The sequence below is a fragment of the Mercenaria mercenaria genome, chromosome 16 (assembly GCF_021730395.1).
Source record: "Mercenaria mercenaria strain notata chromosome 16, MADL_Memer_1, whole genome shotgun sequence".
Taxonomy (NCBI): domain Eukaryota; kingdom Metazoa; phylum Mollusca; class Bivalvia; order Venerida; family Veneridae; genus Mercenaria; species Mercenaria mercenaria.
In genome coordinates, this window is record NC_069376.1 from 68,724,996 (window position 1) to 68,743,250 (window position 18,255).

The following is an 18,255-nucleotide window of genomic DNA, read 5'->3' on the forward strand; positions in this document are numbered from 1 at the left end:
TCCGTGCAGTATGTTCATGATCTACACTGTTCGCAATAGTCAGTACCATTTTGGTAAGCACCACTTTCAATAGTTAATTGTACTGTCCAAATTGAAAGATGGGATGGACAAGTTCATCATGAAATTTAGCAGTGTAGAAATTCAGCACTTACCGAAAAAATATTTGGCCAATTCTTTTTTTTTTTTTTTTTTTTTTTGACTGTGGTCCTTGTGTACTGCTTTATCTACTTAAGTATTCTGGGGCAACACTTACGACATTTATGAAGCAACTGTACGAGTAATGTATCCTGTGACAAAATCGAAGCGGAGGGACGATATCATTTCAAATTTGATAATTGTATAATCATTTAAGTCAAGAAAACTTAAAATGTTGCATATTTCATATCGTACAACAGTTTATTGTAAAGCATAATTCATTTATAGTCTAATTTTCTTTTAACAAAAATAGAAATATGCTTCGAAATACATTTCCCAAAGAAAATTGTTTCAAATATGTTACTTTCATTATACATGTATTTCCGTTTTTCTTTGTAATTTTATTGTTTTGCGAGAACCTCCGCAAACATGCTCTATAAGTAAAAAATGAGCGCGGCTTAACTAAATGCAAATTCAATCAAACCCTTGAATGTAAGCATTAGACATATGTTGGCAAACAAACAAAAATGATCGGGCTACCAGAAACAAATATTGTCCACTTTCCTTCTTTACATAGACTTTTGGGGCAACACTTACAACCGTCATGAAACAAAGCGCACGAAAATGTATCCGGTGAAAGAATCGAAGCGCAGAGAAGATATCGTTTCAATTAATTTGATAATTGTATACTCATTTGAATCAAGAAAATTTAAAATGTTGAAAATTTCATATCGTATAAGAGTTTATCTTAAAGCATCGTTTTATAATAGTCTACTTTTCTTGAACAATAATAAAATTATGCTTCGGATACATTTCCCAAAGAAATTATTCCAAATGTGTTATTTTCACTATATTTCCGGTCGCCTTTGTAATTTTTTTTTGTGAATTAAGTTTTAGAAACCCCAACAAACATATGCTGTAAGTAAACCAAGTTTAGCTTAAATTAAGAAAGTACTAATTATCGCTAGAAAAGAAAAATAAATAAATAAATAAATAACCGACAGTGCTTGTAATTTAAAGCTAATTATATAACAAAACCTGTAAATAGATTAGAAAATTCGTCAAGTACAATAAAGTAAGTCCTGATAAACGTCAGTATTAACTGACTATGTTAACATATTCTAACCTTTCTAACATTATTAGCAGAAGTATGGCAAACGAGGGAATTTTTTTCACAACATTTCTTTTTAGCAACTTAACAATTTTATTTCATACACTGTGCATTCTTTTTACTTTTTACAATTTGTCTGTAGATCTAGTTCATTGAAATATTGCCAAACTTAATAGATCTAAGCTACTTGTTGCAAGAACTTCAATTTAAAATGTTAATAAGTAGATCTATCCAATGTTTCTTTCCAAAGCATGGTGTGTGTGTCTGTATCATTTTAATATCGTAATCAGAATTTTATTACAGTTTCCCAAACCATCCCATTATATCAAAAGTTCAAAGTATCAAACTGTAGTTATTTTATCCCATGTGTAGACACTGGTTATTTTATCCCATGTGTAGCATTTCCCTGTGGAACGCGTACTGCGGTCTTCTATGATGACGTCGAGACTCGTGACGTAGCATTTCCACTAATGAGCTTAACGCTCCATTTATAGAAAGCCGTGCTCTTTTCTCCGCATCTCCTTTCGTATCTTCCATGAAATCAACTTTTGCTGTCCCAGCGTCCATATTATCCAGAATTCTTTTAAGAATGTTTCCCGAGGACGTAGCTACCAAAGGCTTCGGTCCGTTGTTGACAGTTCTATTTTTATCAACACCTAAAGCGTATCCACAGTCCTTCAAATATCTTGCATCCCGCGTTATCAAAAACAACAACATAAACTGCTTCGGACACAGTTGTGTCTCATCGTCAACTCTGTGCTGAAATATATCATCCAAAGACAAACCATTATCATATTGTCCATCTTGGTCAGAATAAGGGAACATTCCATTGTCTTGTCTGTCAGTATCAGGGAAAGCATCACTCTCGAGTAGATTTGATGAAACGATTGTCATCGACATACACAGTAGCAGAATAACGTATGCAGTTTTATATACATTCATTGCCATATGTTTGATTAAAACCTGGAAGAAGACAGAAAAAAATAATATATTTAGTCATCTATTTTATTAAAATATCTAACAATAAATAAAATCTAACATTCACTTAATTAGACTCTCAAACAAAATATATGTAGATATTTATATATTTTATAGAAAATCTCAAAACTTAGATATATTTAGTTATACATTTTATAACAAGCTCAGATAATTAAACAGTATTTACACATGTATACATGTGTCAATTAATTGAGGTAGTTAACACAATATTCTAAATTCACCAATTGTTTTCGCGGTCGGTACAATTTCATATATTTATTTCAGTCTCGTCTATGTACACTGCAACCAGCAAATACATTGTAATAAAATACAGCATTATTTAACAATAAACTTGAAAATAAATATTTTATGAATATCATAACATGGCCATCTGGTAGGATTATAAATAAAAAAGACCTATGAACAGACTCAGCCTTTGTGTTGCTTAAATGTGTTCTACGCTTTCAAAGGATCTTTTTCAAGATATTATTAACTATCAAAACTGTGGTGTGGTGACTGTAAAATACCTCTCCGTACTTGGACCCTGTGTTGTTATATTTTCTGGTCCTTTTGAATGTTGGAGTACATTAATTTTTACTATGATATATTACGTTTAAGTCGGTGCAAGTGAGGAGTTGGGGGTAGGGGCTTGAGTGGTGTTGAACATTTCATTACCGTTCAAGAACCGCCACATTCGAACCGAGGCTTCGTTGTGTTTTATGCTTCCAGATGATCTCTTCACATAATAAATAATTTGTTATCATTATCTACATATCACACAAAGAAATGATGTAAAACAATGAAAATGCAAGTAAATTTTGATATACTCTGTTATGCAGATCCAACATTTGGATTTATAAGGGCACACAACATAAGAATTGAAATTAAAATTCGAATGTGACCGTTCAGGTTACTAATGTCTTGTTTACAGGTTGTTTTCGGCCAAACATTACTGCCTATCCTCTTTCCGATGTTTTTCTTACAAATATGAGAATAAAATAGCAATGTGCAGTTTTCATTCCCACAAATGAAATAATTATTGTCTTTTGTGAACAGCAAACAATAACCTTAGCACAAAGTAAAAGCCACTCTGATGTTACATCATAATGCAAATTCAGATCGAATTTCTGCCACACTGTAATTATCTTAAGAAAAAATTCATAATCATACTAATGTTTTGCGTAGGAAGTGGTCGTAATATGAATGATTTTTAAAGACTGGGCATCCACTTTTTATATAACTTTCTTGCTGCAAAAGTATCCAAATATTTTGTTATGTTTCCTTCACGTTTTCCTTTAACCTTGAACCTGCTAGCGAGTGATTCTGCGTTTGCGACCAGTGCAGACCAAGAGCAGCCTGCACGGACGTGGCCTGCACTGCTCGATATTCAGTCAGTAAATTTTCAGTTAACATCCCTTTGAATAATAAGTGGTACTGTCCAAACTGAATGATGGACCAGTCCATTTTAGAAATTTAGCAAGGTTGTGGTTAAGGAATTGTTTGCGCACTCAGATTAAACATGTACAGGTTTCTATAGAAACCAAAGACGCTATTTGAAATTAGTTGGGAGGTGTAATTATATAATGAATACGGATATGGAGTAATTCTGACGGACAACTTATTGCAAATATTTTTTATTATATTTAACATTAAGCGGAAAATATATTAATGAAAAGAAATGTGATAATCTAAATATCTTCTTATCAATAAATATCATTACTTAAACATTGAGATCAGCATACCAACCAAGGCGTGGCTTGCTCTAGCTTTGCAGACATTGGGGACATACGTTAACTGCTCCGTGGGTTTTGATCATGACCGTATTTGTCTTTTCAAGCATGCTCATGTGTGTAAGGGATTCACCTTGCTCAGAGTAACTTTATTTACATACTCCTGTAACAAGATGGCAGGGTAAACTTGGCGTTAGAAACCTAGTTAGAAACCGTACAGTGTTTTTTATATGTATTATTTATACTTGTCCCTTTTTCCATTTGGAGTGCTGCATGAGCAACTGCGTTGTTTTAAAGTGTAACTTTTTGAGTTGCATTCGTATTCCTTGCTTGTTTCTTTTTTATGTTAAAACATGTTATATATTTCAACTCGGTTTCGCTAATTTAAATAAACATTCCTGAATTTGTAAATGCAGTCATATCATATAAGAAACAAGTTCGCGGGCTAGAAGAGAAAATATAGTTCATTCAGGTTAACAATGATCTTTATCTATAATTAAAGCCCTTGTGATACACGTAAATAGTAGCTAATCAGTGTCATTCACAAGACATGTTCATTTTCACACTAAACACGTAAATGATATATTCATAATCGTTGTGGTCACGTACATCATATAAAGACAGAATGTCTCTCGCGACAAGAAACACTTCTGAACGCAAAATAGCAACACAATTTGCTAGCGAAGGAAGCCAAATAGACTTTTATTCAGTCGGTATAAAGTCAATCGGACAGTTTGAAAGGTTTATATGCATCATTATCTGAATCAAAGTTTATGCCAGTCTGTCAATGTGTGGTAGGATGACAGTGCTATGCAGCTGCTATTCAGTTGATTCAGTGGACGTCCTTGACAGTTACGTGACAAAATGTACATATTGTTTTGTTTCTCCAGCTTTTTTTTTAAATTAGAGTAATTAAAAGAGAAGATGGATGTCAAAATTTGATCTGTGCACGTGTTATGTAGTATCGTTTTGTTCGTTTGTTTTGGGTTTACGCATTTTTTTCAACAATATTTTAGTTATATAACGGTGAGCAGTTAACCTAACTAGTGTTCCTGGATTCTGTACTAGCACAAACCTGTTCTCCGCAAGTAACTGCCAACTTCCTCACATGAATCAGAGGTGGAAGACGAATGATTTCAGACACAATGTCTTTTATCAAATCGTCACGAAGAACATACGGCTCGACTAGGAATCGAACTCACGAACCCTCGATCCGTAGATCTGCGCGCTCCCTACTGAGCTAAGCGGGCGGGTAAGTATGGTCTTAGTAAATGAAAAGGTACAGATATACGAATTTAAAAAAAATGCAAGCAATATGTGTGATAACGAATCTTATTGACAAATTATCAAACCAATGCCCTGATCACTGTATTAGACAGGAGGAAATAGTTCTTCGTATGGCAAAAACGTTAAGCAATAGAAACAGACCTTCTTATCAAATGGAAAAATTCTCCAAGGGAGAGAAAATTACAAACGTGCATAATTCAATTCCTACCCTTGATGAAAAAAACCCATCTTTTTGGTAGAGATATAAAAAGCCCAACGTATGAGAAAAATATAAACAAGTCCTTTGTTGGAGAATAAAATCTCCTTTGTTGGAGAATAAAATCTTAAACGCAAAAGAAAATTTTCTGTATTAGACAAAAATAGAACAACACAGCAAAAAAACAACAATAACAAAAAAACAAAAAACAAAAAAAAACAACAAACAAACATTTCGGTAAGAGAAAAAAAAAGTCCCATGACAGAGAAAACTTTATAATTTTATTATTCATTAATGTATCAAAGGTAGTGACTGGTCTTGTTTGAGATGTCATATTTCCTAACCCGATTCACGATTGTCGGAAATGATACTGTTTCTGGAAAGAACCTAGGTCAAACCAAGTCAGCCTGCATAGAAGGTCAAGGTAAACTCCGAAAAGATTATTTTGTATTCAGTACAGGTTGCGAAGGTTTTAGGTACTATCTTCCCTTAATCTTACGACACCATCATAAAAGCATAATTACATTTAGCTTTGATTATCAAACATAGATACCAAATTAAAGGAGTAGTATATTGGTCAAGTATAAAACGATAGATTTGTGAGCTGTACTAACATGATTATTGTCCTTGATATACCATTTATTGTCCTTGATATACTCGTTGATATACCATTTATTGTCGTTGATATACCATTTATTGTCCTTGATATACTTGATATACCATTTATTGTCCTTGATATACTTGATATACCATTTATTGTCCTTGATATACCATTTATTGTCTTATCGAATGAAAGGATTATAAGGATATTTTATCCGGTTTTGAAAATTATCAACAGCTTGTTTTGTGTACAATATATAATGACCAAAATTCGCTTCAATATATAAACATAACAACACATTGCATTATTCAACACTTTAAGGTGAATAATTGATATTATGCATCAATGTAACAATAACTAAATTTTCTAAATCTTTTTTGTTATAAAAAATGTTTGCATTATCATTTTCCTCCTTAAACCATGCCACGCTTTGTCTGACTTCGTATATTGTATTTTACAAATGTTATATATGTAATACATCATGTATATACATCATTACTAATGTTCTATCTAAGCATATCCAGAGAACCATAAATATTAATTTCGTAGGCATCACATTATAGAAAAAGGCCTAAGGAGTTACTTCCTTCATGATAAAAGAAAGGAGTGGCAAGCAGCTTAGAATAATGACCATTAATGTAAATATAATAAAAGTATAAAATGAAATTCAATTCACAGTCTCTTAAATCAACCCCGCAAAACTGATGTTAGCTGATAAAGTCAATGTGTGGGCATACTCTAATACTTTATTGCTGCAGCCGTATCACTTTCACAAACCTTCTCTAACTGAAAAGTTTCATTACAAATACTGAAATTGAAATGTTTTATTATATTTAAGAAAAAAAAATCATTTACAAGAAGTAAAACAAATCATGCATAGAATCAAAGTCGCTGCAAATATCTTCTCCCTATGCTTCTTACAATTTATTGTTGCGCGGTATAATGTTAAAGATGTATAATTCTACACTGTATTTCTAAAGAACACTATTTACGCGATAAAGTACTAGCGATTTAAAATTGCACAATAAACTTCTTACGACTTAAAGTTACAAAGTAAACTTCCTACGACTTAAAGTTACAAAGTAAACTGTTAACGGTTTGTAGTTGCACATGATATAAAGTTGCACAGTATGTTACTAACGATTAACGGTTGCAAACAGTAAAATACCTATCCAGTTATAACGTGCCACTAACGACAGGTGCACAACTTTTAACTAAGTTTCCAAGTTTTATTATTGAATTCTCAGTATGCGTATACCATAAAAATGAGATATATATTCCAATAATAATAAAGACACATGATCAGTAGAGGACAACTCTTATTCAAAAACTTGAAAGAATGAATCGGCGTTTAAGTTTCATCTTAGGAATTAGTATTCGTATACCAATATCATTCAGAATCTATATACAGTAGTTCATTATGACATATCAAATTTAGTATTTAAGATCCGCTATTTGAGTCTGATTTTAGTGCATCGTAACCTAGTCTATAATTAGAAAGTTTGATTGGTCAGATGATTTGCACGCGCTTTTGTGTAGATTTATCATGAGTACTGAATAGGTCCATAAATATGTTACTAGGTCAAACATATGAGATATTGTGTCATAAACCGGCGATTTATGATGGACCATTTTACTACTGATGACTTATATTTTCCCAATAATGATTTAATATTGCACAGTAGACTTATAACGATTTACAATATTGAGCAATAAACTACTAGTTACACAGTATACCACTAACGATGTATAGTAGCACAGTACACTCCTGGCGAATTATAGTTCCACAATACACTAATAATGACTAATAACTGAACAATAAACTGCTATTTAGAGCGGCACGCTTTATAGTTGCACAATAAACTACCCGAGGTGTATTATTGCACAATTATCTACTTATGTATTATAGTTACACGGTACACTAACGATTTATAATTGTGTTTTAAACTACTAACTATTTAATGCTGTACATTAACCTACTAACTATTTATAGTTGATAAGTGCATGGCTAATTTATTTATTTATTTTGTTGGGTTTAACGTCGCACCGACACAATTATAGGTCATATGGCGACTTTCCAACTTTGATGGTGGAGGGAAGTCCCCAGATGCCCCTCCGTGCATTATTTCATCACGAGCGGGCACCCAGGTAGAACCACCGACCTTCCGTAAGCCAGCTGGATGGCTTTCTCACATGAAGAATTCAACGCCACGAGTGAGGCTCGAACCCATATCGATGCGGGGCAAGTGCACTGCTAAGGATTAATAGTTGCACAGTACACTTCTAACGATTTATAGTTTTATAGTACACTACTGAAGACTTATAGAACATGAATAGCAATTAATCAGGACAGAAGTATCCAAATTATATACATGATTTTTTTTAATTTTGTAATCATATTCTTACTTAAGATTTTTTATTTGTATTTGAATGCGACGTAGTTTATACTCGCATAAAGTACAATGTAATACCGTTCATAAAATAAAATAGATATTATATATATAATTCTGTGTGACCGCAAATTCTATCATGTACACCATTAGGATGTGTCAGAAAGGATAACGACGAATTTGCCGGACGATTGGTAATATCTTCTGAATGGCAAAGTGAAAGCCATTACTAACTGTCTCATATATATTTAATGAGGATTACCAGAATTCAAATATAGTAAATAACTGGTGCAACGAAGGGAAAACCATTATGACAAAATTAGACCATATCACTCATTTTAATAACAAAGTAACGGTAGATATGAATTAGGTTAAATCGAAATTTCTTTAATATTATGCAAACATATGGACAAGTGATGATGAAAAGGTGCCCAAGTTAAGGACATACAAAACATTTAAGACTCAATTTTCGTGCAAGAATTACTTTTCATTAAATCTTAAGAGAAACGAACGTTCCATCTATGCACAGTTTAGATGCGGTATTCTGTCCTTAGGAATAGAAACTGGAAGACTTTGTACATTATGTCAAACGGGATTAATTGTAGACGAAACTCATTTTTTAATTGTTTGTCCTGTGTATAACAATACAATACAATATTTAGTGACATTACTTCGAATGATGTATACAACATGACAGACAGTGGAAAAACTAATTTTCTTTATAAACAATTATCAGAATAAAGTTATAAATTTTCTTGTTAGATCATATTTGTTAAGAAGAAGCTTGCTTTATGATAAGTAAATATAAGATACTTTACAATTATTAGTGAGTGAGTGAGTGAGTGAGTGAGTGGGTTTTACGGCGAATCGACACAAAATGGTCATATATCGCCGATTACAATTATTAATACACAATATGTTTTTATTCATTTTTACCGGTGTTCAATTTATATATAGAGCTATACATTCGATCTCATTCATGTTTTGCTCTCGGTATTGTTCACAACTTATGTTAAATGTAGTAATAAGGTGACTTATAGGTCCGATGGGCCATCTTTTGATGTAATGTATTTGTATTATGTATTTGGAATTTATGTATACACAAGTCACTATAATAAACAATTTACTTACTTACTTACTTACTATAAAAGCTCTTTAAGTCTGCTATTTTTTTTTTTTTTTTTTCATTTTTATGTTTGATGGAGAACGGTAGTAAAAGTTTCACCGTTTTCAATTAAAATACATTGAAAATAAACACAACTGCAGTAAATAATTAGTAAAACTACATTAAAAATGTACGAAATAATAAAATAGCAATATATTTTAGAAAGACATTGATACCTCTGGACTGCCGATTTAGAGGATATTGGCAAAGTTTTCCATGTAGAAAATACAAGCCACAATTGACTAATCATGACTGGAAGAAGATTTACAAAGAAACCTTTCTATGAATTTATTTTAAAAGTTCAGTTTGAAGATTACGATTATAGATCGCAGAATACTTTTAGCTTCTGTGGTCATGCTTTTTTTTAATTATTTCAGATTTGAACCAGTGGTTCAGGGGGTGATTTTGGAAGAACGTGTTCTATTTTCAGCTCAGGCGGCTTTGTTTTGTGACGAATCGGAACCATTTGAAATTCTTGGTAAAAATTAACTCAGGTGTCTTCATTATTTCAAATAGGACAGTAGGCTGATTCTTACAAGAATATCTTTTACGTTTCCAGCTCAATGGTGACTGTGCCTTTTTGATTAATCGGATTACGGCCAAACCCATTTTAAGCAGCCGACCAAAGAATAGACATACTATGGCTGCTTAGGCAGGAGGTTGAATTAGAACAAATGCTTTTTCTGCAAGTTTGGAAACCGCCTACTCAATACAGGTGATTGTTCAACTATGTATAACTGGCACAGTATTGATATGCAGGTCAGTTATGGAACAAGCTTTTAAAAAGTTCAAAGCAGAAGTTACGTTTCTGAAACGAGTTTGGTAGAGGCTCACCTAAGAAACATTTCTCCGAAATAATTTTGCAATCGGACCAGCGGTTTTTGGGGAGAATTTTTTTTCCTAATGTGGCACGGGTGACCTAGCTTTAAAGGAATCTGAAAGGAAAAGCAACAATAAAAATCCCATGACGTTTGGTTAAAATTTGTTTGATAGTTTACTCGTAGTAAAAAAGAACACTTCGTTCTCATTTAATGCTACACATTAACCTACTAATAAAAAATGTAGTTGCACGCACAGTACACTACTTACGAGTACACTTCTAATGATTTATAGTTGCGCAGTACACTTATAAATATTAACAATTGCGCAGTACACTATTTAAGATTCATAAATGCGCAGTACACTAATAAAGATTGATAATTGCGCAGTACACTATTAAAGATTTACAGAAAAAATCAAAATGAAACCGGACACAAATAACCAAATTATATTCATGCATTTGATCATATTCTTACTTACGATTTTATATTTGTATGTGAATGTGACACAAAGTTTATACTCGCATAAAGTACAGTGTAATGCCGCTCATAAAACAAAACAAAATATTATATATAATTTTGTGTGACCGCACATCCTATAACGTACACCATTATGAAGAGTCAGAAAGGATTCGTGCAATTGGTAATATCTTCTGAATGGCAAAGTGAAAGCCATTTCTGACTGCCTCATATAAAAGCTATTTTATGTCTACAAAGACCTTATTCATTTTTATCTTTGATGAAGAACGGTAGTAAACGTTTCCAAGTTTTCAATCAACAATAACACATGTACATTTGAAAATCAACAAAATAATAAAATAGCAATTTATCTTAAAGACCATTGATATTGGCATTTTTTTGCGATCGAACTGTCCAAACACGAGCGATCATCGAATGATAAAAGAAAATAGGAAAGTGTTTAGAATTTAAACATCAAACAAATAATTATTAGAATTTGAGTAAATGACGTTAATAAAGAAGACACTATTATCTGGATCGCATACTTGAGTTTAATAGCATTAATTAACAGATAAACATAAAACATTACTGAAAGATAACTTTGAAAACTCTACTACCGATATATCGGACAAGACTGGCAACATTTTTAGAACAACAAGCCTAAATTAAATTAATGATTTAAAAAAAGGACAGTGCGTAGAGTTTTACTTTTCGTTTGCACTATGCGTATTTAGGGAAAATTTACCACACTCTATGGTCAAAATGCTTTATTATTTGGATTACAGCCAATCCTGTTTTAATCCCTTTTTTTCACCAAATAGTCAAAATTACATCCACAAGGATATTTAAACAAAATCCGGCTTTAATTTAGACCTCTTTGGCCATGCCCAGTGAAAAATTAATGTTCAAAATCCTGTCCGCCATTACACGAGATAGACCGGATGGTTCCCACGCTGGTTCCTTTAGGGTAGTCAGGCCTTATAAAAGATATATCTTATGCACGAGTGTTTAATAACAACGAATCACTGGTTTTGACGGTACAAACCTTTGATAAAATACACTATTATATTAATATCTAAGCAAATGCATATGATGGGGGGAACTAATAATAATGATAATAATAATTATCATAATAATAATGTTGCTATGAGGATCGATAATAATGATATTTTTTCAACTTGAGTAAATCGAAATAAATTTCAAACGATTATATCTTAAAATATTTTTAAATTGAATAAAACAAGCTTAGCTTTGTAAAAAAGTTTGTTTGCGGCTCGTTGTCTATTTAATCCCTTGAAAATAGTTACTTTAACATGTTTTAACTTTTAGAAAGTTCGTTCAAATGTAGGGGTTTCAAGTTTTTATATGAGGATTTGCTTGATTTTACAAGCAATATTTATTGATGCTCATCGATTACAACATATCAGGCGATTACTCCTATTTACATGTATAATCAGCACGAAAACAGTATATAAAAATACTTTTACTAATTACTATGTTTACACTTATTAATTTATGGTGAATCCTGAAACAAATTCTACCAATTTAGACATCAGTCTCCACATTTTATTCATACGAGATAACGAATTGGAAAGAAGAGCCTATTCCATCCGCATAATACTGATCAATGTCATAATTCAGGTAAGAGTAAGGGTCTTCGGTCTTCGAAATTACAAATATTCATATATGCCCCTGCCATGAGTAAGAAGAAAATCTACTGGTTGTTCAACATAATCAACAAAAAGGATTTTCGTCTGTTCTTTTATACAATTAATAAAACTATTAGTATAATTTATTATAAATGCTGTAAAAGTTGTACTAAAAACCTTAAGCTTTTAACAACAGTTTTCATTTGTTTGACTCTGTCACCCAAATCCATAAATTTAAGCCATTTGAACACAAAAAAGAGACAATAAAAATTCTGAGTTCTTAGAAAACTTAGATATTCTAGTCAGCATTATAAAAACATTTTGTTTTTGTAAATATGTTAGTAAATCTATCCTGTTTTAAAAATGTTACCATAATTTCACACATGGATTTTCCAATAAAACACAGAAATTGTTTTTCTGTATTCATTATATCTCTTTATTCAAATAGATTTTTCAGCCACCTTTAACAACCTTAGGAATGATGTATAAGTTATACATTATTCTTGAAAAGATTCCAAGTAATATTTTACAAAAAAGGAGAACCAAAAATAGCTTCAAATAAATAATTCTTTGTTACTTACATTCTTTTTTATCACAATTATTTATTTCTATTTTACTGCTGCCAATTGATTAATCAAACAATATATCATATACAGCGAAAGAATGTTTGAAATTAATGCCATAAACAATTATGTAGTTTGAATTAATTTCTTAGAAAATAACCTGCTAAAATGATTTTTTAAAAGTAATTAATTTATTTCAAACAAATGTGCAATATATATTCATTTAGATTTATAGAAACTGAACTGTTATTGATACTTATGAATTACATTATATTTCTGCTTCTCTAGTTGTATACTTTTTCTTATTACCATTAGAATTCTTTTTCTAAAATGCATATGTGCAATCTAAATTATAATTATATCGTAAAAATATATGTTGAGACATTTCATCTATTTCAAACGAATAATTTGAAAAAAAAGCACACATTCAAAACTGAAACAAAATAATACCAATTACCTGTTTCATAGAAGCACTAATCACATTCATGTCATGTGTATGTTATCCCCCGCTTTATTCTTAAAGAGAAATATACCGTCCTGACTGTGTTCCTACTCTGTACAGTATCGGCGATTTTCATCAGTGTTATTGGCTTCCAATCATGCTCCTATTTTATATCAAAACCGCTATCCAATATGTTTCTATGAAATTTGACCTCATGTTTTGAACCCCCTCAGACTGAGAGAGAACAGTATTTCATTTCCGATAAATTCGAATTTTTCAAGTTATCCTTTTAGGTTTTTATAAACAATCTTAAACATCAGTCATAATTCTATATACACAATGTTTCAAAGGAGCATCAAGTTAGAAGCGTTGCATTTTACTGGACAGCTGCATTTCAATATATCTTGCTGAAAAATAATGATTTTTTATTTTTGTTTCTGCAAATTGTTTTCATTACGAAACTAAGTTTACATTTATTCGCAAATCGTTTTATTAAGATGCCTTTAAACTACTCATTAAAGTTTTATTTAACTTTGAAGATTTCTATTCATTAAATATGCAATTACATTTGAGAGGAAATATGTATCCTACACTTTCTACAAATGCTCGCATTTAACTTTCATTTTAGTACGGATAAAAACGCAAGTAAAAAAATTGAGCTCCAAATAAACTGTAGAAAGACCGCAATATACAAGCAACAGAAACAGCCTCAGAAACCGCCATGAATTGTTCAATTTCGTAATGAAAAGACTAAGTCTGCTATTTTTGGACTAACTGGATTCCAGGCTGTTCACAAAAAACAAAACAAAACAAAAACACCTCTTTTAAACAGCAATGCTATGCAATTCGACGATCGTGAGAAATCGCTAGGACCAAGTGTTGTTTTGTTAATAACTGATCTTGAAGTCCTTTTAATAATGTTTCTATAACAGGACTCCTTATATTAATCACCGACCCATAGTCTGTGCTATATTCAACACAAGTCTACTGGGTTAGTTATTCAAAATTGGTTCAGCACGCCGATCAATGGTCGAATTATTTACCCTAGGCCCTTCGAACCTCAGTCAAAAGGTTTTACTATTGACAGGCAAGGCATTCTGTAAATGTATAATATAAGTTCTGCTTCAGTCGACGCTTTTGAAATGAGCAACGTTACACACTCCACATCCCCACATGAGCAGACGCAATCAAACCGAATCTGTTTGATTTGATTTAGTTGTGATCTGATTTCCAAAGGATCTTCTGACAAATTTGATATTTTGCAAATCCGAAAAACTTAACAATTTAGAAACATACTTTTATTATCGGTGAAAAATCTTCTTGTTGCTCATCAAGTCTTTGATTGTTCATCTATATCCCTCTGCATTTATTCGATCTATCCAATAAAGAAGGGTGCAGGACAAGAAGAATCGGGCAACTTCATTTATCTTATTTGATTGGTTTAAAGACGCGCCACAGAATAATTGTTCTTTTGTATTTCCATGATGATAAATATACATGATTTGCATGAAAATGTTTCTAACAACAAACTGACAGTGAAATATATTAGGCCTAGGCAATGTGTTTAATGTCTATACATTTTATGGAATGCATGTAGCAGTATGTACAGTATTTGATGCATTAAGTTGAGTTTATGCAACTCTTTGTTTCCATAGGAGAAGATAGTTATTTATTCATATTTTTAAAATCATACTGATAAGAGACAGACTGAAAACGTTTGCAGATGAGATTTTGAAAACACATTAATTCAAAGAAGGCCTAAATTGTCCGTCCACCCGTCATCTCGTACTACAGCTGTGATATACCAGTATTATCACAGTTATTTTCACGAAGTTCACGTGGGAAGGAAAAGTAGGTCAGTAGGTTGTGGTGGGTCTTTAAGTCACACTTACCCTAAAAGTCATATGACATTTTTTTATCTTTTCCAATGAAGGAAAAAGGTCAGTTATTCGTCTTTAATGATCTAGAAAAATATGTTAAGCCAGCAAGACGAAAGGCTGCCTCTTGTAAAAAGATTTCCACCAAACTGTTTGCTAAATTTTACCATCCGTTATCGACATCTTTTGACGCAGACGTCATTTCCTTTATCGTGTTTATTTTATACCCTGCAAAAGGCGAATGCAGCCGAAACGTTGGCAATAAATAGAATTTGATTGTTATATTTTGTAGTTTTTTTTTAAACATGTACGACTCACAGGAATTAACTGATTCAAGTTTAAAGTTCAAAAATCCAGCCACGCAGTTTTCAACAATTAAATAAAGAATTACAGATCGTGGGTTGTGAGCGCGAAATTGTTGTTACAGTATATAAACAGAGAACAAGATAAAATAGTTTCGTGCTCAGCCCTCAAGATACATATGCCTACTTTTCAAATTGACTTTATCGTTCCGGGTTTGCAGCTTTACACGAAGTTCTTTTTACGTAGAATACTGCACGCCGTTTCCGATATGATTTTAATTATGCCCAGTGGTTATTTAACATAACCAGTGTTCACTTAATTCTTTCAAGTGATAACCCTTTTCCTCAAGTAGCTGAATATTTTCCCACACAAATCAGAAATAGAGAAAACTGATCTCATAAACAATGCCCACAGGCAATTTCAGTGAAGAACATACACCACACCCGAGATTCTAACATACTTTCTCTTGAAGTGTTGTACTCTAAATATTTAGCTAACTGTTTGATCATGAAAATAACTTTTAAATATGGTAGATAGAGAGTATACGGTATATTTAGCATACAAAAGCTAGCCGTATCGATGAATATAGTAAGTCTGAGTTATACGGAAGATAACAAAGAATTTATACGGAAATTGGTTGGTTTTTCTTTGATCAACAGCTCACAAGCATTGAAAGAGTAAAGTTAACATTTTTCAGTTACCAAGAGCTACTGAAGCCATACACCAACTGTCTACAAATATAAAATCAGTTAGTTAATTTACAGATGTTGGCTCAAAATAAAAATTGTATGTTAGTCTCAAGTAGGCCATGAAGAAAGGAAATTACAACGTTTTTTGCTGCTTACATGACAATATTCTTATATGAGACGGACTCCTGCAAAACTCTACGTATGAAGCAAACTACTATAAACGTCTTTATTTCAGTCAGATTACTTTCATCATTTTCTGTTTAACAGAAAAATACATAATCATCACTATGAAAGATTTTAATCATCACTATGAAAGAGACACTTAGTTATTTACGATTAAAACCTGGAAAACGTCCACCTGATTACAAAATAAATGTAAATAAATGCAAATATAGGAAAAAAAATTTATTTTAAACATATGCAATGTTACTTAGTAAGGCGATATGGTGTGTTAAATTGTCCTGATATTTTCTAGCGTCAATTTAGTAATATAGCATATAAATTAATGTAGATAAAGGCAAAGTTCGTCCTTTTGTTTTGTGTTTTCTCTTTTCCACCAAATAAGATAAAAATCTAAACGACTATCATTTAGAATAACAGAGCACATCAGGGAAAACTAACAGCATTTTTAATTTAATTGAATCAACCTTGTATTTTGGAAAAGATTATTAGCATGTCTTTGCAATATCATATATTCAGAAAGAGCAGTTTTAAAATGTTTTTCTTTTTAAATTGGAATTTAGATGGATCAAATGAAACATTAAAACATTTGTGTAGTTCTTTGAAGAACTGATACATGTTTGTATCTGCCTTAAATGGAAATAGAAAATCCTAAGATCATTCAACTTTGTCCCATTAATGGGAATATCAATTTCTATGGACAATTTGTTTCACATTTAGATCTTTTTAGTTTCAAATATTCATAGTCTTAAGCAATTATATGAATGTTATATCGTGTGATAAAAACAACGGAAAGAAACGCGTCTCTTTTTGTTTTTATTATCATGCGATTAAAGATCAGAGGATCATGTATTAACACTTTATAAAACGCATTGTAACTTTATGTTAACGTTAACTAAGCAAAAGAATTCTAACTTAATAATTCTGGTATTGTATTTTAACGTTTAAAATGTTAAACAAAACTAGCACGTCCTTTGTGGGATTTAAAAGCTACATGTGAACGAGTCCCCAACACGTCCCGTAATCGCATAATCAAAGAGAAAAGCATATTGACCAAATATATGAGGGCTGGGCACTAGAGTGTGTCAGCACAATAATGACATAGCTTCTTTCTACGGTCCCCTAAAGTGACGTTCGACACATTTATTTGAAGCATTTTACTCTTGTTTTTATTTCTTTAACACAGTTTTACTAAATAATATATCAATTTAAAATATAAGATTTCGTATTTATGACACAATAGTTTATATAAACGAAATACATTTCGTATTTATGAAATAGGATTTTGTATTTATGAAATAAGATTTCGCAAGTAAATATCATTTCGTAATTACTAGATATTATTTCGATTTTACGAAATAAAAGAATATAACGTCTCAAATTAAAGTGTTGGATATCACTTTATTTTGTCATTATCAAAAAGCAGTATTTTTTTTACTACGAACCTAGATTTTGCAAGTACGAAATGATATTTTGTAAAAGCGAATGTCACTTTAGGGACTCCTTATTTTCAAATAAAACGTTTGATAGATACATGTTGTAAAAGTCGAAAAAAGGGTTAGCAGGAGCATTTTATGAAGTTTGTAAATTACATTTTCAATCCGGCATGTAATATACATTGTCGCAGTTGTGTTGTACGTTACTTTTATATCAATAACTAATAAAAATTTAGCTTGATATTC

The 18,255-nt window shown here is 31.7% G+C and overlaps 1 protein-coding gene across 1 annotated transcript; it reads right to left on the reverse strand.

Moving 5' to 3' along the window:
* Window positions 1-1,129: 1,129 nt before the first annotated feature.
* On the reverse strand, window positions 1,130-13,771 carry LOC123541083 (uncharacterized). Its single transcript, XM_045326458.2, has 2 exons — window positions 13,540-13,771; window positions 1,130-2,209 (listed from the first exon to the last, which is right to left on the reverse strand). Exons 1-2 carry the CDS (start codon window positions 13,567-13,569, stop codon window positions 1,631-1,633), a joined length of 609 nt encoding a protein of 202 aa, XP_045182393.2. The 5' UTR covers window positions 13,570-13,771; the 3' UTR covers window positions 1,130-1,630.
* Between the last annotated feature and the right edge of the window lie 4,484 nt (window positions 13,772-18,255).

What these genes read in the sequence shown, in the direction of transcription:
- LOC123541083 (XM_045326458.2), bottom strand. Translation starts at nt 13,569, where the DNA reads ATGAATGTGATTAGTGCTTCTATGAAACAG. An exon ending in TTAGTGCTTCTATGAAACAG is followed by an intron (nt 2,210 to 13,539) that starts GTAATTGGTATT and finishes GTCTTCTTCCAG; the next exon opens with GTTTTAATCAAACATATGGC.